Below are 23,072 nucleotides of genomic sequence, written 5' to 3'. Positions count from 1 at the left end.
ACATGCTCACATCCGTCCTCTCAAATGTTGATTAGGCAATCAAATATAATAAAAAAATCCACTCTTGCTACACCTTAAATCCGCACGCGTGTAGATATCATCACTTTTTAGAAATGCTAAGGAAGCTTTTTGAAAGTAGAACTCTATATAAAAATTTCATCACCCTATGTTTTAAGCACAATACTTTAATATTGGCATGAAAATCATACCAAAACATGAAATGACTACAATTTTTTAAAAAGTTTCACTTTTGAAAAAATGTCCTAGTATTTCTCCTGAACCTTTATTACAAGAGTGATAGGTGAGATGATCATTTACCACACCTTACACCTACTCCATGACGTTGAGTGATCAATTATTATACCTCACATTTCGTTAAAAAATAAAAATACACTTTTATACCTCACATATATTTATTACGAAACGACACACTTTCTTCACAAATCATATTTATCCTCGCACGTTAATTACTTAATTAGGCAATAAAAAATTATTTTCTTTACACATTACATTTACCTTTTCATGTGCTAATTTAGCGATAAAAAATTACTTTCTTTATAAATTGTATTCATTTTCTCACGTGCTCACATATGCTCTATTTCACCTGCTAATTAGGTGATTAAAAAAATTAACTTTCTTTACACATACATTCATCTTCCCACGTGCTCATATTCATCCTCTCATGTGCTAATTTGGCGGTAAAAATTTACGCTCTTTACACAATACATTCACCTTCTCACGTGCTCACATTCATTCCCTCTCACGTGCTAATTAGGTAATTAAAGAAAAGTTACTTTCTTTACATACTACGTTCCTATTCTTATATGCCCACATTCGTCTCCTCTCACATGCAAAATAGGTGATAAAATAATTGTGAGATACACACTTTATATACGCATCACATTATCATGTCATGTGCTCACATTTGTCATTTTACGTGTTGGTTAGGCAATCAATTATAACAAAATCCACTATTTCTGCACATAGAATCCACTGCCTGCCTCACGTGATCACGTTTGTCTTCTCGTGCGCTAACATTCGTCTTCTCACGTGTTGATTAGGCAATCATTTATAACAAAATCTATTATTTCAACACCTAGAATCCACCGCCTGTTTCACGTGCTCACATTCGTCATCTCACGTGCTGATTAGACAATCAATTATAACAAAATCCACTTTTATACACCTTAAATCCGCCGTCAACCTCACGTGATCACGTCCATCCTCTCACGTGCTGATTAGGAGATCAATTACTAAAAAAAGTACACTCTTTACACTTATGCAAACAAAATTTGTATACTAATCAAGAACTTGGTATTTTACTTCTTAATCCTTTTTATATCCCATAAACTTTTGTAAGAAGCAAAGAGAAGCCGGAGAGTCGGAGACTATAAAATCGAGCGAGTCAAGCACTAAACTTATGTCAATACTGAGAATCTCAGGAGACCCCGGACCCACTCGAATTTTGCCCAAGTGGTCAAAAGCTACCCACTTCGCACGCTATTCCGCGATTCTCGTCAGTCGTCACCATTATTCAATCGAGCCTACGGAACGCGACTTGAAGAAAACACACGCTCTCGCGCTCCGCTTTGGACGACGGTCGGTGCCGGAGTCCGACTGCGAAGCCGATCATCCCACACTGCCAGTAGCATGGACGGCGCTGGCGGAAGTTCTCCACCGTCTGATCAGGGCGGTTCGTCTACTGACCGGGTCAAGTCCGGTTATGGAGCTTCGAAGCCGGAGAAAGACCCGAGGAAGGACGCCAGAAAGTATGTTTGCCCCGTTTGTTGACTACATTGTTATCTGGGTTATTGATTTTATTCGTTTGTTGCTTTTTTGGAATTTCATTTATTTTTGTGCACGTTATTTTTTCCCTGTTTGGCTGCAGAGAAAATATGTAGGAAAATATAGGAAAATGTGAGAAAAAGAGTTGCTTTTCCTTTTATTTCTGTATAGTGCGGATTTTTGCGTGTGTTTTTTGGCTGTTGTTGCGAATTAAATGTTCTTAGCAGTGACATGAATGAAAGGCTGGTTTTTTAAGTTTGATTTTGAACTTGGACTTTCAAAATTCTCTTTGCAAGGTTTATTAATTATCTGTTTCCGGAAATGTTTTCAATTTTGTTGTATGATTGTAATTGTTCATTTTGAAGGTATCAATTGGACCTGTGCAAGAAAGCTTTGGAGGAGAACGTAATTGTGTATCTAGGGACTGGTTGTGGGAAAACCCGCATAGCCGTCATGCTTATATACGAGATGCGCCACCTGATCCGCAAACCCCAAAAGAGCGTATGCGTGTTTCTTGCACCCACAGTGGCTCTGGTTCAACAGGTGATATGCTCTTCTATCCTTTGGAACTTGGCAATTTGTTTTTGCAATTTTTGGTTATCTTTAAGTTTGAGTTGAACCTTGGCTCTTCTATCAGTTGGACTAAATGGTTCTGAATTGAAAAGTGGATTCTGCACTTGTCGGCGTACTTTATCATTATATATTAGAAATCAACGGGTGGTCTCTAATGCTATATGCAAATGAGCACAGGGACTTCATTATCCCTCTTATCTACTCCAAGGGACAGCATAGATGAGTTGAAAATTCTGTATACTCATAACTCAGGAGAAGCTGTTCTTCCTTACAAGCAGACTACTTAGCCCCAACTCTACCTATTAACTCTAGGCTGTAAAAAGCTTCATAGCATGTTTTTCCAATCTCACCGCATAACAAAATGTTGTCATGCTCCTTTTTTGAATGGTAGATAAACATGCATAAGAAGTGTTTCATTATTCAGTAGTATCTGATCTGAAAAAGGATTTGAATTTTATTTATTATATTAGACACATACAAAGTTACTTGTGTGAGTCCTTGCAATCTAAACTGTTATGTTCTTGCGATTCTTTATCTATGAGTTCTTAATGCTAATAGTGCAATTCTTGTTTCACGATTCCATCACACATGTTAATAAGTTTACATCTACGCATGAATTTTTTTATTTACCCCCTTTTTGGCTGAAATTACAATATCCGTGAGAAAACATGGATTCTTTTTATTTAGTTTTCTTCTAAAAAAATTGCAGCAAGCTAGGGTTATAGAAGATTCCCTTGGTTTCGATGTTGGGATTTATTGTGGAGGCTCTAACCAATTGAAGAATCACCAAGACTGGGAAAAAGAGATTGAACAATATGAGGTAATTAGTCAGTTGATTGACATGAATATCTACATTTTCCTCTCACTTAGAATTCTCTACCTTTTGATAGGTTGAACATCAATGTCTATAAATCCATACCCACACATCCTCCTATTTGTATAGTACTATATGTTGCCTTTTTTAATGCTATTATATCAACATAGAGAAAGCTAAGACGAGTGAGCTACCATCCAATTCCTGTCTAGTTCACCAAGTGAAGTTTACTTTCAAGTAATTAGGATTTTCTGAAACTGGTGCACTGTTTCTTATGGGCCCATCGTGGATAGAATTGATAGCTTTGTGAATACCATTTATAATTTTTGCACCAATTGAGATACAATCTCATAATTGTCCATCATTTTACATTTTTATTTTGTTGATTTCTTGATGCAGGTTTTTGTTATGATCCCTGAAGTACTGCTACGAAACTTATGTCACTGTTTCATTAAGATGGAGTCAATTTCTTTGTTGATATTTGATGAGTGTCATCATGCTCAAGTCCAAAGCAACCATGCCTATGCAGAAATTATGAAAGTAAGGAGCTCTCAAACACTTGCCTGGATAACACATTCTAATTTGCATATTTATGAGACCGAGTTTGATTGACATAAGCTGCCTTGACAATTTTGTCCACAGTTGTTTTACCATGCTAATACCACAAAACATCCTCGTATATTTGGCATGACGGCATCTCCAGTTGTAGGGAAAGGTAATGTGTGTTCAAATTGATGAATCTGAACTCCATCTTGATCACAATGATTAGTTCTGTCATCATATCAGTCTAGAAGTTATCTGGCATAAAACATCTGTGTAAAGTGTTGTTAACATGCGAATATGCATGTTTTGGTGAGATTAAATGTCGTTGATACTGTTACTTTGTGCGGAACTGAAGCATCTTTCTGAGACTTATCCTTTCGTTTCTCAAATTTTTACATGCATCTTTTACGCTTTCAGGTGCTTCGAGTCGGGAAAACTTATCAAAATGCATCAATAGTCTTGAAAGTATACTTGATGCTAAGGTGGGTTGTGAAAATTTTAAATTTGAGATACTTATGGGTTGGAAAATCTGTCTTTTATTATCTTCAGAGAAATAAAAAATGCAAGTTGCCATTTGCGCTATTACTTTTATGATCTAAGGTTCTTGTGATTCCCACTGCTAATCCATAATTTCACCCTTATTTGTAGGTTTATTCAGTTGATAAGAAAGAATTGGATTGTTTTGTCTCATCTCCTGTCATCACAGTGTATGATTATGGTCCAGTTATAAGCGACTCATCCAGCCCCTATAGCACTTACTACACTAAACTTGAGCAGATGAAACACCAGGCATGTTGTTTTGACATTAGTTTGGTTCTACACAGGCTCTTACTTGTTACAAAGTTTTTGTTTTTTATCCTGGTTCTTTATCTTTGGCAGTGTATAGCAGAACTTGGTAAGAAGACAAATGATCTCCAAAGTCTAAGGAGTACAAAGAAACTGTTGAACAGAATGCATGAAAGTATACGGTTTTGCTTGGAAAATCTTGGCCTTTGGGGAGCATTAAAAGTGAGCAACTTTAACTCTAAAATTTTATCGGTCGTCAAATTATTTGTTATCTTACTGTAATCTTTAGCGACAAGAAGGGATAATATTTGATATACATACTCAATTATCTATTTCCTCGATTCCTTTTCTGCAATTATCTTTCTATATACTTAAACGAGTATGTGAAGGACTTGGTAAGTTACCTTTGTTGTCCCTAAACCCTGAGTTGTGTGTATGTGAAGGACTTGGTAAGTTACCTATGTCGTCCCTAAACCGAGTTGTGTGTCTAGAGTGAGTGATTTAGCACGCAAAGGTGGTATGAAAGAGAAAAAAAAGGAAGAAGCTTATTTTGCAATCTGATTCTTATAGTTTCAGCTCTAGTTATTCTCGCTTGTTTGTTGTTTCTTGATTTTTATTTATTTTTTAATCTTGTACAATGGTTATCTTTCTTTGTTTTTTTTTTGGTTCCCTTTTAAAGGCTAGTCATGTTCTTTTGAGTGGCGATCACTTGGAAAGGAGAGAACTAATAGAGGAGGAAGGAAATAATGGTGATGATTCTCTATGTGTTAGATATCTGACTCAGGTTGATGACATCCTTACTACTGACTGCTTAAAAGGTAACTACTTATACTTTCCCTTTATTTTTTTTAAAATTTTGATCTGTAATCATTGATGGAGCAAAGTTTGGTTCCTGAGCAAACAGTACTTATAGTATTAATGAGGGGATGTTACTTTATCTGTGCCTACAGATTCCATTGCAGATGATCTATCTTCTATAGATATTTTAAAGGAGCCATTTTTCTCAAGAAAGCTCTTACGTCTTATTGGAGTTCTTTCATCCTTTAGGTTGGTATTTATGAGAGTATATCTATCTTTTATGACCATTATGTCATTCTGACACTGTCACATGAAAGCTAATGATCCACATTTACTGAGAAGCCTGCAGTTGATGCCAATGTTTTGACTTTGAGAATCGCAAAAAACTTAAGCACATGGCCTATGGAAAATCCCAATGTCCTATTTGTCATTGTTTCATGCTCACAAAGACATTTACTAATGTTCTTGTACTCTGATCTTCCACCTTCCTTACCTTAACTCATTGATCATACATGTAGTAGTTAGCAATTTATCACCCCAATTTTTTATTTCCTCTTTCAGGTTGCAACAAAATATGAAATGCATAATTTTTGTCAATAGAATTGTTACTGCGAGTTCCTTGTCGCACATACTGCAACGTCTCAAGTTTCTAGCATCTTGGAAGTGTGATTTTCTTGTAGGAGTCAACTCTAGACTGATGAATATGTCAAGGAAGAAGATGAAAATCATTCTTGATAAGTTCCGATCTGGAGAGGTAATGATTTATACTTTTAGTTTACCATAGAGTTATTTTGTGGGAAGACATATCCTATATGCATAATATAATAATATAATCCTCTGCATAGTGCATACTGAGGTGGAATTTAATTCCCTTGATTTTGTTGCTTTGTCAGTTGAATCTATTGGTTGCAACTAAAGTTGGTGAAGAAGGACTAGATATTCAGACATGCTGCCTTGTGATACGATTTGATCTTCCAGAAACTGTTGCTAGCTTTATACAATCACGAGGTCGTGCACGGATGCCTCAGTCTGAATATGCATTTTTGGTAAACAGGTGCTTTTCTAATGCTTATGTTTGAAGTTAGCTCATTCTTCTCATACCTTTTCCTTTTCTAAGTCAGAGTCTTGTTGCAGTGGCAACCAGAAAGAGAGAGATTTAATAGAAACCTTCAGACAAGATGAAGATCACATGAACATGGAAATTACTTTCAGAACATCCAGTGAGACATTTGTTGGTTCGGCAGATAGGGTGTATAATGTCGATTCTTCTGGTGCTTCCATCAGTTCTGGATATAGCATCTCATTGTTACACAAGTATTGTTCAAAGCTTCCACATGATGAGTAAGCCCTTGTGCTGATTTGATGCTTTTTTATTTGCTTTTGTCAATTTCATTTAAAGGCTATGACTTCATTCATTCGAGAAGCTGTGTAAAACTTGTATAATATTTATTTTGAGTTGAGATGAGATGTATCTCTTGTTGCAGGTACTTTGACCCCAATCCAAAATTCTTTTTTTTCGATGACTTGGGGGGAACTGTTTGTCAGATAATTTTACCTTCCAATGCGCCAATCCATCAAATTGTTGGAACACAACAATCTTCGATGGAAGATGCCAAAAAAGATGTTTGTCTAAAAGCCATTGAAGAATTGCATAAATTAGGTGCCTTAAATGACTTTCTCTTACCACAGCAAGACAATGCAAATGAGGTGGAGTTGGTGTCTTCTGATTCTGACAGTACCGAAGGTTGAACAATATCAGTGCACTGTCAAGACTTTTTTTTTTCTCTTGTTATTATTTTATTCAATTCCTTGTCTCCATATGTACCAGATGAGGATCCAAGAGGAGAACTACATGAAATGCTAGTTCCTGCTGCACTAAAAGAGCCATGGAGTAGTTCGGAGGACCTTGTTTCCCTCAGCTCGTACTATATAAAATTTAACCCTGTTCCTGAGGACAGGATCTATAGAAGCTTTGGTCTATTTGTCAAGGCTCCTCTCCCAGTAGAAGCCGAAACAATGGAACTTGATCTTCATCTCGCTCATGGTAGATCTGTGATTACAAAGTTGGTCCCTTCAGGATTTGCCAATTTTGGCAAAGATGAGGTACACAGTTGCTTCCCAAATGTTATTAGTTTTGGTGTAGTCTTTCTCAGTTTCCTGAATTTCTCTTTGTAGATCGTGCTGTCACAAAATTTTCAAGAAATGTTCCTCAAGCTCGTCCTTGACCGAACAGAATTTGTTTCTGATTATGTTCCATTGGGAAGGCATGATAGATCAAGCTCATCAACCTTCTACCTGTTGCTTCCAGTAATGTTGGGTAATGATGATAAGATAGCAAGCATTGATTGGGGGACTATCAGAAAATGTTTATCATCCCCAGTGTTCAGGGCTCCAGGAGATGCTACAGAGAAAGTTACTTCTTTGGATATTCGGCTTGCATCAGGTTACAAAAGCATAAGGGATATTCAGAATAGTTTAGTCTATGTCCCATATAAGAAATCATTTTACTTCATCACTGATGTTGTTCGAGAAAAGAATGGCTACAGTCAATATAAAAACTCGGGCACTTTAACCTATGTGGACCATTTAATTCAAAAGTAAGTTGCTGCTTTCCTGATTTCTTAAGTCGATTAATATCAAGTTGTCAACATATATTCTCTTTTGAGCACATCTTATATTAGTACATTACCTTGTTCAAACTTTTGTGCTAACTGGAAATTTTTTTTTTTTTTTTTTGTATGTGATGGGATTTTATACATGAATTTCTTTCCATCCACCTTATCTGAATAAACTTTAATTTCACAGATTCTTTTTCTCATTTATTTTTCATGGCACTTTTGTTTAAACATTCTGAGCAGATTTGGCATTTACCTTAAATACCCTGAGCAACAGCTTCTGCGTGCCAAACCACTTTTCTCTTTACACAACTTGCTACACAACCGAAGGCAAGAAGATTCGGGTAATTTCTTGTTGGAATTTGTTTCCTGTTACAGTTCTTTTTTATGGAGGTGGTTTGGTTGGTCATATTTCTGCACTGCGTTTCAGATATATGTTATTTGGATTTATAAAAGTTTCACCTCGAACATTGCTTCACTTTTGTCAGACTGCTCAAACGAATCAATACATGCATGCATGAGAATCATGCATAAGTTTTTTATGTTATTAATACAGGACCGACACAACTAGAGGAGTATTTTATTAGCTTGCCACCTGAGCTTTGCGAGTTGAAGGTAAAAGGATTTTCCAAAGATATTGGGAGTTCAATATCTTTGTTACCATCACTCATGCACCGGCTGGAAAACCTGCTTGTCGCCATCGAACTGAAGCATGTATTATCTACTTCATTCCCAGAGGGAGGTGCAGTTACTGCCAAGAGAGTAAGGCCTTTCTCCACAATGTTGTTTTGATAAATACTTTATTGTTCTAATTTGGCCATTATACTACCCAACACAAGTATTAAAATGACTATTCATAATCCCCTGATGTTAAATCTTCTTTATACAAGGTTCTAGAGGCACTCACAACTGAGAAGTGCCAGGAGCGGCTTTCCCTTGAAAGGCTTGAAATACTTGGTGATGCTTTCCTCAAGTTTGCTGTTGGGCGACACTTCTTCCTTCGGCATGGTAGCCTTGATGAAGGGGGACTAACAAGGAAGCGTTCTAATGTGGTAAACAATTCCAATTTGTTCAAGCTAGCCACAAGAAGCAACTTACAGGTAGAATTTTAGTTTATTCTTTGTGGAAGTGATTCTTATTTTCCAAATTCCATTCATCTATGATTTTTTTTAGAACACGTTAAATATTTTTGGTTTGGTTTACTGCTGTCGAGACTTGATATATTGCAGTTGCTTCATACTTTCATTCAATAATCTCTTGGCGCTACTTAAACATATTGATCTCTGAATGTTTCCTTGGTGTCTGACATTAGTTGCCACAAATAATCCATCCACTGATGTTATTTCTCATGGTTTATCAATTATCTCTATAGGTGACAAACATGCTTACCTCCAAAATGCTTAAAAAACAGCTCTGAAATAAATTGTTACTCTTCTATGGAAGTAATAATCATCTGCACAAAATTAAATGTTTCTGTGCAATGTTGCCCTCTCGAGTTCAGCGACCTCCCTACTTGTTTCTTTGAAGTCTTTGGCAAAGTTTCTTCTTGTTACCTATGCTTCATGTTCTACACTGTCACATTGAAAATCATTCAGTGAAATACAAGGCACCTTTTACATTTACTTGCTTTTAATTTTTCTCAAATTATAGTGCATAATTGTAGAGGTCGCACTTGGTGCGATGGCAAGTGCCTTCGCCCATGAGCGGTAGGTCTCGGGTTCGAGACTTGGGAGCAGCCTCTCCATAAATGGGGGTAAGGCTAGCTGACATTCACCTCTCCCAGACCCTACGTAAAGCGGGAGCCTTGTGCACTGGGTACGACCTTTTTTATAGTGCATAATTGTACTCTCCCTTTTCAGGTATACATACGGGATCAACCATTTGAACCCTCTCAGTTCTTTGCTTTAGGCCGTCCTTGCCCAAGAATTTGTAACAAGGAGACAGTAGGAGCTATTCATTCTCATGACGTATCTGGTGATGTAAATCACACAAGTGCTAGTGAGGTCAGATGCAGTAAGGGTCACCATTGGTTATATAATAAAACCATTGCTGATGTTGTTGAAGCCCTTGTTGGAGCATTCGTAGTTGACAGTGGCTTTATAGCTGCAACTGCATTTCTTAAGTGGATTGGCATACAAGTAGACTTCGAACCATCACAAGTTACCGAAGCATGCATAGCAAGCTCTAGATACATCCCACTTTCTGCTTGCATGGACATTGCTGCCCTTGAAAATTCATTAGGTTATAAGTTTCTCCACAGAGGTCTGCTCTTACAGGCATTTGTACATCCTTCTTACAACAAGCATGGAGGAGGCTGCTATCAGGTATGCCCTCTACTGTCATTTTCACTTCCAAAAATTTTCCCATCTGCCTAATAACTTTGGCAAACTAGCTTGCACTCGAACAATTTGTATTATGCTTGCTTCAGTTTTCTTTGCCTTGATGTTTTTATCAGAGATTGGAGTTTCTTGGGGATGCCGTCTTGGATTACTTGATCACCTCATACCTGTATTCGGTTTATCCAAAGTTGAAGCCTGGTCAATTAACGGATTTGAGATCAGTGTCTGTGAATAATAAAGCCTTTGCTAATGTTGCAGTAGATCGGTCCTTCCACAAGTTTCTAATCAGTGATTCCTGTAGCCTTTCAGAGGCGATAGAAAGTTATGTGGGCTTTATTGAAGCTGCATCAGATAGAGGTCTGCTTGATGGGCCCAAATGTCCAAAGGTATGCCTTTAGATTTCTATGTTCCCTTGGGAGTATTAATAAAGTGTTAACTTCATCTGAATCTTTAACGATTAAGTTTATTGCTTCAGGCTCTGGGCGACTTGGTAGAGTCCTGTCTGGGTGCAATTCTTCTTGATACAGGGTTCAACTTGAATCGTGTTTGGGAGATAATGCTATCCTTTCTGAAACCAATTATGAGCTTTTCCAGCTTGCAACTTAGTCCTATTAGGGAACTACGTGAACTTTGCCAAGCTCATTCATGGGGTCTTGAGTTTGTACCGACAAAAATGGGTAAAAAGTATTCAGTTCGTGCAACAGTGAATAGGAATAATGTTTGTGTATCTGCTTCTACGACCAGCTTGAACAAAAAGGATGGAATAAGAATTTGTGCACAACTGATTTTCGGGAAGTTGAAGGTAAAACTGTATGCTTTATGTTTGATATGCTAGGGTTCAACCCTAAGAAACTAGCTCCTTCAAGTGTTCAACTGTATAAAACTAGTCCCTTCAGTAATTAAAGTTCTAATTTTGAGGATCATTCTCGGAATTGCAGGCTCAAGGCAACATACCTATGATTAACTCATTGGAGGAAGTCTTAAAGTCAAGCAGCGAGATGGAAGCCAAACTTATTGGATATGATGAAACACCAATAGATGTTGTGCTTCTTGATGCAAGTGGATTTGATAACTTAAATGTACAAGAAGTTTCCCGCGGAAATTTTAACTCCCAAGGGCATCCTATCAATCGAGAGAGAAATGGTCACTCTTCCTGCAGAAAACCTGTACGACAATCCCCATCTTCATCTGGAGCAGTCAAAATGCGGCCCAATAAGACCAGGGAAAATCCTAAGAATGATGCTAACTCGCAATCCGGAGGTACTGTTAATGTTTCTTGTACTTACAGGGTATCAGTATGGGATACTTTTCAAATTTGCTTACTTAGAAAATCTTCCAGGTACACACACGGCAACATCAAGATCTCGTTTGTACGAAGTTTGTGCCGCTAACTACTGGGAAACTCCCTTATTTGAGTGCTGCAATGAAGAAGGACCAAGCCACTTAAAATTGTAAGTATATATTATCAACATAGTGATAAAACTATGGTGTGTTAAAACTTAGAAGAATATTTTCTGAGGAATCAAAATCTTAATTGAAGACTGAAATAAAAATGTACGAGGTTCACCTTCATCTCGTATATCATATGTTACATTTTGTTTTAATTTTTCTAAGTTGCGGTTTGTAGCAAGACTTTTTGTATTGATTTGTTATTCAAATCCTTTGCAGGTTCACCTACAAGGCTGTAGTAAAGATAGAAGAAGATCCAGATACGCTGTTAGAGTGCTTCGGAGAGCCTAATATGAAAAAGAAAGCAGCAGCAGAGAGTGCGGCAGAAGGGGCACTTTGGTACTTGAAAAACAGAGGTTTTATGTAGGAGTGGCTAACCACAACATCTTTTAGCCCTTGCGATGGGAGGAACTTTGCCTGATGAACAATCTTTTTTATTTTTGTTTTTAGTTTTTTGATGATTTGTGGGTTGAACGCGAAATATATGTTGACAGATTGTGCAAAATGTTTGTTTGCGTATAAAATGTATGTATATGTATTAAAATGTTCTTTTGCCAGCCAATGTGGCTTGTTATATTGTCAGATTGTCAATCTGAACCTTTAATTACCATTAATTTACGTAATTAATGGTTCAGATTGACAGTCTGACAATATAACGTGCCAAACTGTTTGGCAATTGAGCATTTTCATACATATATATATATATATATATACAGAATATTGTCATATTTCCTTATATACAGCGTCACGATATTATCGACTTAGTGTCCTTTAACACTCACATGGAACTAGTAGCATAATAGCATTTCTCTTCTGTTTATATGCCATTTTATATAGGCGAAGCTTTACTCGCGAGCTCTTTACGATTGGTATCAATTTAGGATTATGTCATGTGGTCCAATATTTTAGTTGATAAGGTGTTGGTTCTCACTTATACGTCTTGAGCTCGAAACTTCATCCTCTCATAAGTTATTGTAATACTCTCAAATCCTCGCTCTTCCCTTTGTAATAATAAATTTAAAAAGAAAGGCCAAGTAGAGCTTGGGCCTCTGCCCCCCAGGGTGAGCCGCCCTGTCCGGCCCAAATTACTGGTCCATTATTAACCATTGAGTCACGTGCCACTGCCAGATAAACCCTCGCCCTCTTTCCCGCCAAATTCTTCCCGCCAAAAGATGTACTCCTCCTTCGCGCGGTTGCCCTACCAGTCATCTGACCTTTTTAGACCACTGAGTGAGCATTTTAGAGAGAGAAAGTGAGAGGGACTTAACATTGTAATTCTAGAGAGAGAGAGAGAGAGAGAGAGAGAGAGCAGAGTCATGTCAGGGTGGGACGAAGGAGCGATCTATTACAGCGACCAAGCGCAGTCTCTCGGCGGCGATGGAGGAGACCCAGGAAGCAACGCCGCAGCTGCCACCCGCCACTCGGTCCTCCAGAAATTCAAGGAATTCATCCGAAGCTTTGAGACCCAGAAAAATGTGTTTTCCTACAGGGAGAGCCTCCTCCACAACCCTAAGTACCTTCTCGTCGACATTGAAGACCTCGATTCTTTCGACGCCGACCTCGTCGCAAAGCTCCGCTCTGCCCCCTCCGATTACTTGCCTCTGGTTAAAACTTGACCTCTTGGTTAATTATCCCCTATCGATTTCATTTAATCATTTTTTTGTCTGTTAATTAATTTTGATTTGCTTTAATTTTGGCGATTTTGTAGTTTGAGAACGCCGCCGGTCAGGTTTTGGCGAATTTGAAGACGAAAGTTCCCGGAAACGAAGGGAAATTGGAGGAACGGGTGCCGGAGGATGTTCAGATCTTGCTGACCTCCAAAGAGGACCCGGCGTCCATGCGCCAGCTCGGGGTTGGTTGTTTCTTTGTTTTTTTGCTTGGTCTTTGTATCTTCTGTTTGGTTGATGAGAAAGTTTGGGAAAATGATAAAACTTTTAGTTCTAATCGAACATAACAAGTTGTTTATTTGAGCAATGAGAATCGGGGGGTGGTTTTTTAGGAGTTTATGGTTTGGTTATGATATATAATTTTGCTTTTAAATTATTGTAGGCACAATGCATATCAAAACTCATCAAGGTTTCCGGGATCACTATAGCTGCTTCGAGGGTCAAGGCGAAGGCGACTTATGTGATTGTCATGTGTAAGAACTGTAAAAATGTGCAGAGGGTACCTTGCCGGCCAGGTCTTGGTGGGGCAATCGTCCCTCGCTCTTGCAACCATATTCCTCAGGTTTGTTATATTCCTGTTATCTTCCTTTCTTTCGGCATTTGTCTTGGATTGGCTTTCTTTTCTAGTTTGACATCTAATACAAGGGATTGGAAATGTTTAGCCTGGAGAAGAGCCTTGTCCGCTTGATCCGTGGGTTGTGGTTCCTGATAAGAGCAAGTATGTTGATCAGCAAACCTTGAAATTGCAAGAGAATCCAGAGGTGATGATCTTAATTTATTAAGGAAACGAAGTTCAAATTGAATTATGGAATGTTCATTAATATATGTTGATCAGCAAACCTTGAAATTGCAAGAGAATCCAGAGGTGATGATCTTAATTTATTAAGGAAACGAAGTTCAAATTGAATTATGGAATGTTCATTAATTAGTGGTTTTCACCCCCTTGGTTTATGAAGGATGTACCTACCGGAGAGCTTCCAAGAAATATGCTTCTATCTGTGGACCGTCATCTTGTTCAGACAATTGTGCCTGGCACAAGATTAACCATCATGGGCATTTATAGCATCTATCAAGCTTCCAATTCTGCCACATCGTGAGGATTGTTATTACTTTTAGATGAATATTTTAATATCTTTGTATACTGCACTTCACTGCTTAACTTCGATGTTTACTCTATTCGGTTCTATGTAGTCACAAGGGAGCAGTTGCTGTTAGGCAGCCTTACATCAGAGTGGTAGGAATAGAAGAAGCAACTGATGCCAACTCTCGTGGTCCCTCTGCTTTTACACAAGACGAGGTATTGGTTGAACTCAATATTTGGGAATATCTTTAACGTCTTCTCCACACTGCTATTGTTTTCAACATGCGTAGCTCTTGTTAGTTAGTTAAAATATAGGTCTTCATGAAATTGTGCAGTATATATTCAAGCACTAGATGCTAAATGTTTTTGTCATATTTTAATTGAAGTAGGCTTTGTTATGGAACCAGTAATATGATTTTTCAACCATTTTTCATATGTTTGCAGATAGAAGAGTTCAAGAGGTTTGCTTCAGAAGATGCTTATAAAAATATATGCTCGAAAATTGCTCCCTCTATATTTGGTCATGAAGATGTAAAGAAGGCTGTGGCGTGTCTTCTGTTCGGGGGATCTAGAAAGGTATATCCTGAATTTGTCTTTTAGTACTTGTGTGGTTTATTGATGGTAACAACTAACAACCCATCTTCATGTGAGCAGCATTTGCCTGATGGTGTGAAGCTAAGAGGTGATATTAATGTCTTACTTTTGGGGGATCCATCTACTGCTAAATCACAGGTTGGTTCTCTTATATTTATTTTATGGGCTCACAAAATAAGTGGCAGTATACTATTTTTCGCAGAAAATATCTCTGTTAGTTTAAGACCTATTTTCCTAGCCACGTGAGAATAAGACAGTTTATGCTCTTCTTCCATTCTACAAATAGCACATGCTGATTTGATTTCAACTCTTCTGTAAAGTTTCTCAAGTTTGTCGAGAAGACAGCTCCGGTGGCCGTATATACTTCAGGAAAAGGGTCATCAGCTGCTGGTCTTACAGCTTCTGTTATCAGGGATAGCAGTTCTGTAAGTTCTTGATCTTCTTTTGATTTTAATTTACGGATACTTGTTGTCTCTAGGTTTGCAATGCCTTTCACAAAATATTAGTGAGGTAGTTGTCCTTCCTTTGATATGAAAATGTCTCTAATTAGAATTTCTCGGTGCAACCCAGCGTGAGTTTTATCTTGAAGGAGGAGCCATGGTTTTAGCGGATGGAGGTGTTGTCTGTATTGACGAGTTTGACAAAATGAGATCAGAGGATAGGTAATGCAAGCTGGATAGAGATCTTGATGTGCTTAACTTAGTTTTTTCATGGAGTTCTAATAGACTACATTGTTGTGGCTTAGGGTTGCTATTCATGAAGCCATGGAGCAGCAAACCATATCCATTGCCAAAGCAGGAATAACAACCGTTCTTAATTCTAGAACCTCTGTGCTTGCAGCTGCTAACCCTCCATCTGGACGTTATGACGATCTTAAGGTACGCTGTCACCCTAGTTGATCCATTTTAAGAGTTTCACATGCAACTTGTGATTTCTTTGAATACTAACTGACACTCTTGCTTTCTTTCAGACTGCTCAGGATAATATCGATCTGCAGACGACAATTCTTTCGAGATTTGACTTGATATTCATTGTTAAAGATATCAGGATGTACAGTCAGGATAAGGTATTTTTAATATTGCTAGTTCGAAGTGTTTTGCTTAAGTACTTTGGGAGTACAATTCTTGTTTTAATTTTGGTGGGCATTTCAACACCAAATGCGTACTAATCTTTGAGTGTCACTGCTGGTCCACTTTGATTGTACTTCCTTTTCCATCAGTAGCTTGACTCAGCTTTTCAATGACAGATTATAGCAAGTCATATCATAAAGGTTCATGCGTCTGCTGGTGCAGCACTGGGTGATGGTAGAGTAGTTTCTAAAGAAGAGAATTGGCTGAAGAGGTATATCAATTTGAAGCACAAGTTCATACATACATTATCCAATGTTGCCATTGAAATATCAATGAGATGAATTTTTTTTCTTTGCAACATTTGCAGGTACATACAATATTGTCGAACTGAATGCCACCCCCGTTTATCAGAAACTGCGTCGAGAGAGCTGCAGAGTAATTATGTGAAAATCAGACAGGTATTCTTGCTGTTAACTTATTGTATTGAGGATTGAACAGATGCCAACCCAAAAATTCTCACATGGTGCTCAAAGAAGTAGATCATGCTAAAAGTTTTTTATTGGGAGTTCCATTTGATTTCTCATTAACGGGGTCTGCATATTGGTATATTGTTCAGAAGGTTCCAATTGACGTCATCTTCACGAATTTTCTTTTAGGACATGAGACAGCTAGCAAATGAAACTGGAGAGGCTGCTGCAGTCCCAATCACTGTAAGGCAGCTTGAAGCTATAGTGAGGTTGAGTGAGGCCCTTGCAAAAATGCAACTGTAAGTATTACTGTATTAGTGACACAGACTGATGCTTAGGAGTTAGGACTTCCAGTTGTGATGTTTTTTTATTAGGAATGGGGACTAGAACTTTAATAACGAAAACTACAATGTCAAATTCAGGCGCCACGAAGCTACTGAGGAGCATGTTCGTGAAGCAATAAGACTATTCAACGCAGCCACAATGGACGCGGCAAAGTCTGGAATACAGCAACAAGTCAATCTCACTGGTGAGATGGCGAATGAAGTTAAGGTTAGAAGAAACTATGTCATTGTCGTCTTTCCTACAAGAAAAGAAACGAAGCAACTGAGTTCTAGATAAGATATCATTTTCGTTCTCTTTCTCATCTTTCTCGTACCCTATTCTTTTCCAACGTGTGCATATTTTTTGACCCTTAAACAGCAAGCTGAAACTCAGATAAGGAGAAGAGTAGGCATTGGGAACCACATATCAGAGAGAAAGCTGATCGATGAGCTCACAAGAATGGGGATGAATGAATCCATTGTAAGCACGAATTTGATTAAATATCCATTACAGTTGCCTCCGTAAGTAAGCAACAAATCTGGAAAAGTACGATGATTGGGATTTGATGCTTTCTGATTTGAATTGTCTTTTGAATATTGATAATATCACATCTTAGTGTGACTCAGGGACAAATGAACAAATGAACAATCTTGAGTGTGTTGGTGCTTTCATTGATATCACAACTACTTATTTGCAGGTGAGAAGAGCTCTTATTATTATGCACCAGAGGGATGAAGTCGAATACAAGCGAGAAAGACGCGTTATTTTACGCAAAGCATAAATTATTTGTAATAATAATTTTCCTAACATCTTCTTAAACAGTTGTGACCTACACACATTTACAGGACAGTTATCTATGGCTTCTGTAGTCTTAGTGGCAAATGTGCCTCAGCTCTGCACTAGTTTGTGTTTCGTCCAAATTTTTCGATGTGTAATGGAAAGAGCTCTTTTGTCTACCATGTAAATATAATTGTGAAACCATGTCAATAGTATTGTGCTTTGCATGTGACAGTTTCGTACAAAAAGTTAATGAAAATTGATAGATGTATTTGGATATGAAATACTAACAAAACTACAATGATTTGCATGAAACGGAGATGCCAAGATGGTGATATTCCGATTTAATCATGCGTGGTCATGTGACGCGACGTGTTGTTTTCAGTTCGGGTTCGGGATGTCACAGTGGCATCTCAAAATAAAGGTCTTAACCTACAAACAACAGGACGATGGACGAAAGTGAAATTTTGTGAAAACTTAAATGGACTCGTTTTGAATAAGGAAAACAAAAGAAGAGAAAAGGGGATAGGTGGCGGCACAGTGAGGATGGCCTCTTCTTCTTCTTCAGTTGGGTCACCGAATTCTCTGACTCAGCGCCACCGTCCTCCTCCGAGTGTAAGTCCTAGTTGTATACGGTATGCGGTGCTCGGAGCTGGATTTGCCGGCCTCTCCGTCTCGTGGCACTTGCTAATCAGAGCTCGAAAGACTCCAACATCCGCGTCGACATATACGATGAAGTTGGAATCGGCGGCGGCGTGTGCGGGGTTTCCGGTGGGCTTCTTCACCCTTATTCCCCTAAAGCCAAGTTTCTATGGCGTGCTGCTGACTGCTGGACTGAGTCCTTGAACCTTCTGAGCGCCGCCGAAGCCGCCGTGGCTTCGGCTGCTCAAAATTCTGACGACCAATGCCAATTGTTAGAAGAAGGTTCGCTTTTCTTTTTTCAAATTTATTTAGTTTAGTTTTCAGTTCGATTTAAATTTGAAAGGGTTTGATGCATTGCTGCATTTATGCGCATTTTAGTTATCTTAACAGGGTTTGATGACGTGGATTGGATCAGTTGGTCAGCTCATCCCATTTGCGGTGAAATCCGTAGATTAGAATAGTTTAGAAGGCCGTTTTGTGAAAAAAGAAAACATCTTAAAAAGGGTCTTCTTTCACTCTTTATCTTAAAGTTGAAATCCTTTGTTTTGCCCAAATGAGGGTGTGTAACATCTTAAAGTGTTTTCCTTTCGGGTTTTTCGCACTAGAAAAACAATTCAAACTCAATACTATTGAAAAATACCTTGCTCAAGAGGACACATAAGGAATTACTAGTCTAAGAATCAATTGGAACATGACAACGGGCTAGTTGACTCCAATTTGGCTCGTGTGTTTTTGTAGAAAACTTCGGGTGCTTGTACTAAATCAATGTTTGTTTTAATATATGTCCTTGCATTAGTAAGTTTGAATTTCTGTCTGCAGGGGCATCTTGAGACCGGCCCTGAGCATGGAGAACTTGACATTGTTGAAAGACGTAATTCCCCCCATCGTTCTTCTAGCACAACAATGTACATGGGTTAGGCCACCAGTTGGCCAGAGAAGTTCAAAATCCTCGTAAATTAGGGTCGGTACTAAACTAAAGTAGCTCGTGCCACGCAACAACAATTTCACTAAATTAAAGTTCAAGGTTCAAAACTTGTCATGTTTTCACTAACTACATGCAAGTAGAGAAGCTGAATTTCCTATCCCAATGTCCATACATAAACTTGGCCTCCAGCAGTGGATCCTGCAAGCATCCCAACATTGTAAGGGTGAGCATCAAATCGACATGGAATTGCAGTCATGTGCGGGCTCTCTAAAGTGAGCACTGTTCTTCTTTCAACTGGGGAGATCACATCTACTCCTCTTTTCACGTTGCCAATGAAGACGTAGGCGTCGTCCCACCCCCATATTGCCCTGTTTCCAGTTTCAAAGTCAGCTGCCAGAAAGCGAAAGCAAAAGCGACCACGTTCTAGCGAAAGGAAAGTCATAAACATTTCAAAATCTGGTAAAAATCATACCTGAACTTAGAAATCCATCTGCTGGTTTTATTATTATGGTATATCATTGATGTGTTCTCAAAATTAACCCCACTTGATATACCAACAGTGTCGTCAATACTACACGAAGACAAGGAGAAGATTAGTCTGGCCACAGCGAGTGAGATCAATGCAAATCCATTTCATAAATCACCACTTAAGAACATTACTGTTATAACATAGCATTGCAGCGTGGAAGAAAACGAGACAGACTTTAAAGTTAAAAAGGCGTAAGATGGCTACCTTGTTGTTGCGAGAAAGCTTCCAGAAGGCGAGAAGTAAGCAGAATGCACAGCCCTATTGTGGCTGACTGTTTGTAAAGTTTTACCTGCAACGATTCTTCTCAGATCCCAAATGCAGGCAGTTCCATCTGTGGAACTAGTGGCCATGAGGTTAGGGTTTGCTGAGCTAAAGTCAATGCTATTGATTCTGTCTTCGTGCAAAGACCACTGGTTTGACAAGTTTCCCGTTCTCTGATCCCAGACGCTTAAACCACCGTGGCCCTCAGCAAAATATAAGCAGTTGGGATCTTTCGACTGTTGGGACATAGAGTATATAGTGTCCTCACTGGAATATACTAGATCAAACACCTCTTTCTCGGCATCCATCAACCGGATATAGCCATCATAACAACTAGTAAAGATCTGCACATAACTCAACATCATATGTTAGCATATACCACAAGAGTTACTCGAATTCATTCAAGTGATTGCTCACATAAAAGCATGCTGCAAAACAGTGCCAATGTTCGGAAAGATGAGTTTCCGCCTTATTGTCACCAAACTCATTTTCTTATGTGACTACTCAGAAGTTCAGCAGAACAAAGTATATTAGTGTGTGAGCAAACATAACCGAGAATTTAACAGAACTTAAATCTACACTTTCGAATCGGAAACATAAACATCTCTCTCCCTCTCAAGTCTCAACACTCAAACCAAGTTATCATATAAGAATCATTCAGATAAAAATTACCTTTGACATGCAGTGTTGCTGAATCAAAATCCCGGAAATGGGACAATTATGCGGACGATACAAATGGATACCGCTTTCTTGATCTTCCTTAGAATCAATATGCCAAAATCCAATATTCCCAAACTTATTCCCAACCGCAATCATATTCGAACTAGTACAGGGAAAAAACTTCACATTCATAATCCTCCCGGGCACAACCCTCGCGACATTCTCCGGTTTTAGAGTCAAAGACTCCAACTTTAAACTACACATTTCATTTTCTTCCTTCTTAACAAAACCACCACGAGTAAACCCACCAATCCCCTCCCTCAAAGGCTCCATTTTCACACCAATTTCATTTTCATTTTCTTCCTTCCTAATTGAAAAGCCCGAACTTTCAACTTTTCCACCTTTAAATCCACTATTTTCGCCTTTAACTTCACCTTTCTCTGAAGCGTCCAATTGGGACTTCTTCGAAATATCCAGAATTGCTTCGATTAGAGCTCGATCTGACATTCCTCTGTAAGCGTCTTTCATGCTAAGAGGACCCATATAGCAAGGCAACCCCTTCGACGGGCTTGAAGATTTCATGGTTTTGGCCATGGATTCGAGAGCCTCATCGCTTAGGCCGTTCGCATCTGGCGGTAATCCGCGCGTGCGTAAAGACCGCCTCATGACAATTGGGGTCTGGGTTTTGGGTTGTTTCTTCGGACTGACTTTGTACGATTTGATCTCAACCCTAGAATTAAAACCAGAAATTAGAAACGGGTTTTCAAGAAAATAGTAAATTTAGAGAGAGAGAGAGAAAGAGAGAGAGAACCTTGGGCGTTTGGTTGAGGCGGAGACTTGGGCTTTGATGGATTGGAGTTTGAGGGAGGCCATCTTTTCGTCGTTCAGGCGGATGTTCTCGAGCCTCTTGCGCTCGTAGTCTGTGAGCTTCTCAGACGCCATTGGAGAGTATTGCAACGATTAGAGGCAGAGAGGGAGAGAGAGGAAACTGGAGAGGGAGGGAGAAACAAGAGGCCGTTCACGGCGGGTGGGTGGGGTATATATATGTCATTTGCTAATTGACCCGACTATTGGCGGGAAATGAAACTGGCGGGAATGAAATTACACCAAATCTGACACGCGGCCCAATCACGGCATCACCTCTATCCTTGTGCTTTTAAGAGGCCCAAACCTTTTTAAACGAGAGATGACATCTGTTAGGGTTGCGCGATTATAATTTCTCACCTACTCTGAAATTAAGTAAGACGGCTGATTTGAAGCCGAATGAGATCAAAATTTGATAGTTTCTTGTTTAAAAAAGTAATCTTGAAAATTACACAAGTCGGAGTACAAACTCAAAGTTTTCTCCCATAATGAAAACTATTCATTTTCCTCTTTGTTTGAGGAAGGGAATTGAAACTAAAATACAAGGGTTCATTTGGAAGGTTTTTTTTCTTTTTTTAATATGCATTATTATCTACACTAAAGAAAAAAGATGAACTTAACCTGCTAGCAATTATACGGTATAAATTCACCTTTGACGATAATCAAACTTTAAGACTTCCCACTTACAAGTGAAGAAGAATAGAATACCACTAGACTGTAGTACTAAGTGACCATTTGGAATTGTTTTTAAAATGATTAAAAACGCTTATAAAAAGCGTTTATAGATTACAAAAACACTTAAAGTGCTTACTGCAAGAAGCATCAATTATGTCCTTATAAAAAAAACACTTCAAATGCTTTTCTAAAATTCACTTGTACTTTTAATAAAAATTGGTTCCATAAACATCTTCAATCATTTTAAAAACAGTTCTAAACAAGCCCCAAGTTAGTAAAATGAACCGAATCATGTATTATATATATAGACACGCGTAGGCTAAAATCGATTTGATTATCGTTGGGCAAAACAGCTCATACGAAACCCTAATAAAACGCCAGGGAAACTGCTAGTCTCCCAAAGGAAACACAATGCCAACAGAAACACAAACTTCCTGTCCTAGTACATACTACATGCAAACATAAATCGACAGTTGAAGCAAGAGTTGTAACATGAACCAACCTGGAAAATGAGATGAACGATAGCACTGAGTAGCAAACACGACAAGTTTAAAACCCAGCATGAAAACCAAGTATTCCTTCGTTCAACTGTCCCCTAAAATATATCTCATTCCGACCTAAACAATCTTCATAACCAAAAGAGGGTGTAGTGCTCAATGATGAATCAGCCCGGGAAAATAACAACAAATCTCAACTTGGAAAGCAGTTTGACATCCACACAGAAACTAGAAAATCCCTCCCTAGTAGTCACTGGACTCCATCAGTCATATATCCACCGTAAAAGACACTTCTTTAGAATACCACCAAGGGGCATTACTATTCTAACTTGGAACT

At 38.6% G+C, this 23,072-nt stretch overlaps 3 protein-coding genes, 1 long non-coding RNA gene and 1 other non-coding gene across 5 annotated transcripts; 4 read left to right on the top strand and 1 right to left on the bottom strand.

The window, feature by feature from the left end:
• The first annotated feature begins 1,369 nt into the window (after window positions 1-1,369).
• LOC139192222 (dicer-like protein 4) lies at window positions 1,370-12,462 on the top strand. The gene is made up of 25 exons (XM_070813855.1): window positions 1,370-1,769; window positions 2,151-2,328; window positions 3,068-3,178; window positions 3,572-3,712; window positions 3,815-3,887; window positions 4,133-4,197; window positions 4,364-4,504; window positions 4,595-4,723; window positions 5,181-5,319; window positions 5,452-5,548; window positions 5,861-6,053; window positions 6,193-6,353; window positions 6,434-6,640; window positions 6,784-7,043; window positions 7,128-7,402; window positions 7,475-7,896; window positions 8,158-8,258; window positions 8,471-8,676; window positions 8,805-9,014; window positions 9,774-10,238; window positions 10,370-10,639; window positions 10,729-11,055; window positions 11,192-11,513; window positions 11,593-11,704; window positions 11,922-12,462. Exons 1-25 carry the CDS (start codon window positions 1,651-1,653, stop codon window positions 12,067-12,069), a joined length of 4,872 nt encoding a protein of 1,623 aa, XP_070669956.1. The 5' UTR covers window positions 1,370-1,650; the 3' UTR covers window positions 12,070-12,462.
• On the top strand, window positions 12,226-12,406 carry MIR7120A (microRNA MIR7120a). Its single transcript, NR_129524.1, has one exon. It is a non-coding gene; the product is annotated as a microRNA MIR7120a (primary transcript).
• A 452-nt stretch (window positions 12,463-12,914) lies between the features above and the next one.
• On the top strand, window positions 12,915-17,909 carry LOC103415561 (DNA replication licensing factor MCM5-like). The gene is made up of 18 exons (XM_029094344.2): window positions 12,915-13,306; window positions 13,411-13,554; window positions 13,752-13,931; window positions 14,032-14,130; window positions 14,326-14,462; window positions 14,561-14,666; window positions 14,895-15,026; window positions 15,105-15,182; window positions 15,365-15,469; window positions 15,615-15,706; window positions 15,790-15,922; window positions 16,015-16,110; window positions 16,291-16,385; window positions 16,482-16,572; window positions 16,771-16,880; window positions 17,004-17,133; window positions 17,284-17,385; window positions 17,603-17,909. The coding sequence occupies exons 1-18, from the start codon at window positions 13,019-13,021 to the stop codon at window positions 17,684-17,686; spliced, it is 2,202 nt and encodes a 733-aa protein (XP_028950177.2). The 5' UTR covers window positions 12,915-13,018; the 3' UTR covers window positions 17,687-17,909.
• Window positions 17,910-17,984: 75 nt separating this feature from the next.
• On the top strand, window positions 17,985-19,929 carry LOC139192223 (uncharacterized). Its single transcript, XR_011576210.1, has 3 exons — window positions 17,985-18,606; window positions 19,144-19,708; window positions 19,810-19,929. It is a non-coding gene; the product is annotated as an uncharacterized lncRNA (long non-coding RNA).
• On the bottom strand, window positions 19,311-21,870 carry LOC103400021 (uncharacterized). The gene is made up of 5 exons (XM_008338701.4): window positions 21,511-21,870; window positions 20,712-21,429; window positions 19,983-20,383; window positions 19,722-19,820; window positions 19,311-19,617 (listed from the first exon to the last, which is right to left on the bottom strand). The coding sequence occupies exons 1-5, from the start codon at window positions 21,639-21,641 to the stop codon at window positions 19,404-19,406; spliced, it is 1,563 nt and encodes a 520-aa protein (XP_008336923.3). The 5' UTR covers window positions 21,642-21,870; the 3' UTR covers window positions 19,311-19,403.
• Between the last annotated feature and the right edge of the window lie 1,202 nt (window positions 21,871-23,072).

Source organism: Malus domestica, chromosome 15 (assembly GCF_042453785.1).
Source record: "Malus domestica chromosome 15, GDT2T_hap1".
NCBI lineage: Eukaryota > Viridiplantae > Streptophyta > Magnoliopsida > Rosales > Rosaceae > Malus > Malus domestica.
Note: the sequence above shows the minus strand (reverse complement) of the source record. Positions and strands in the feature narration are given on the sequence as shown.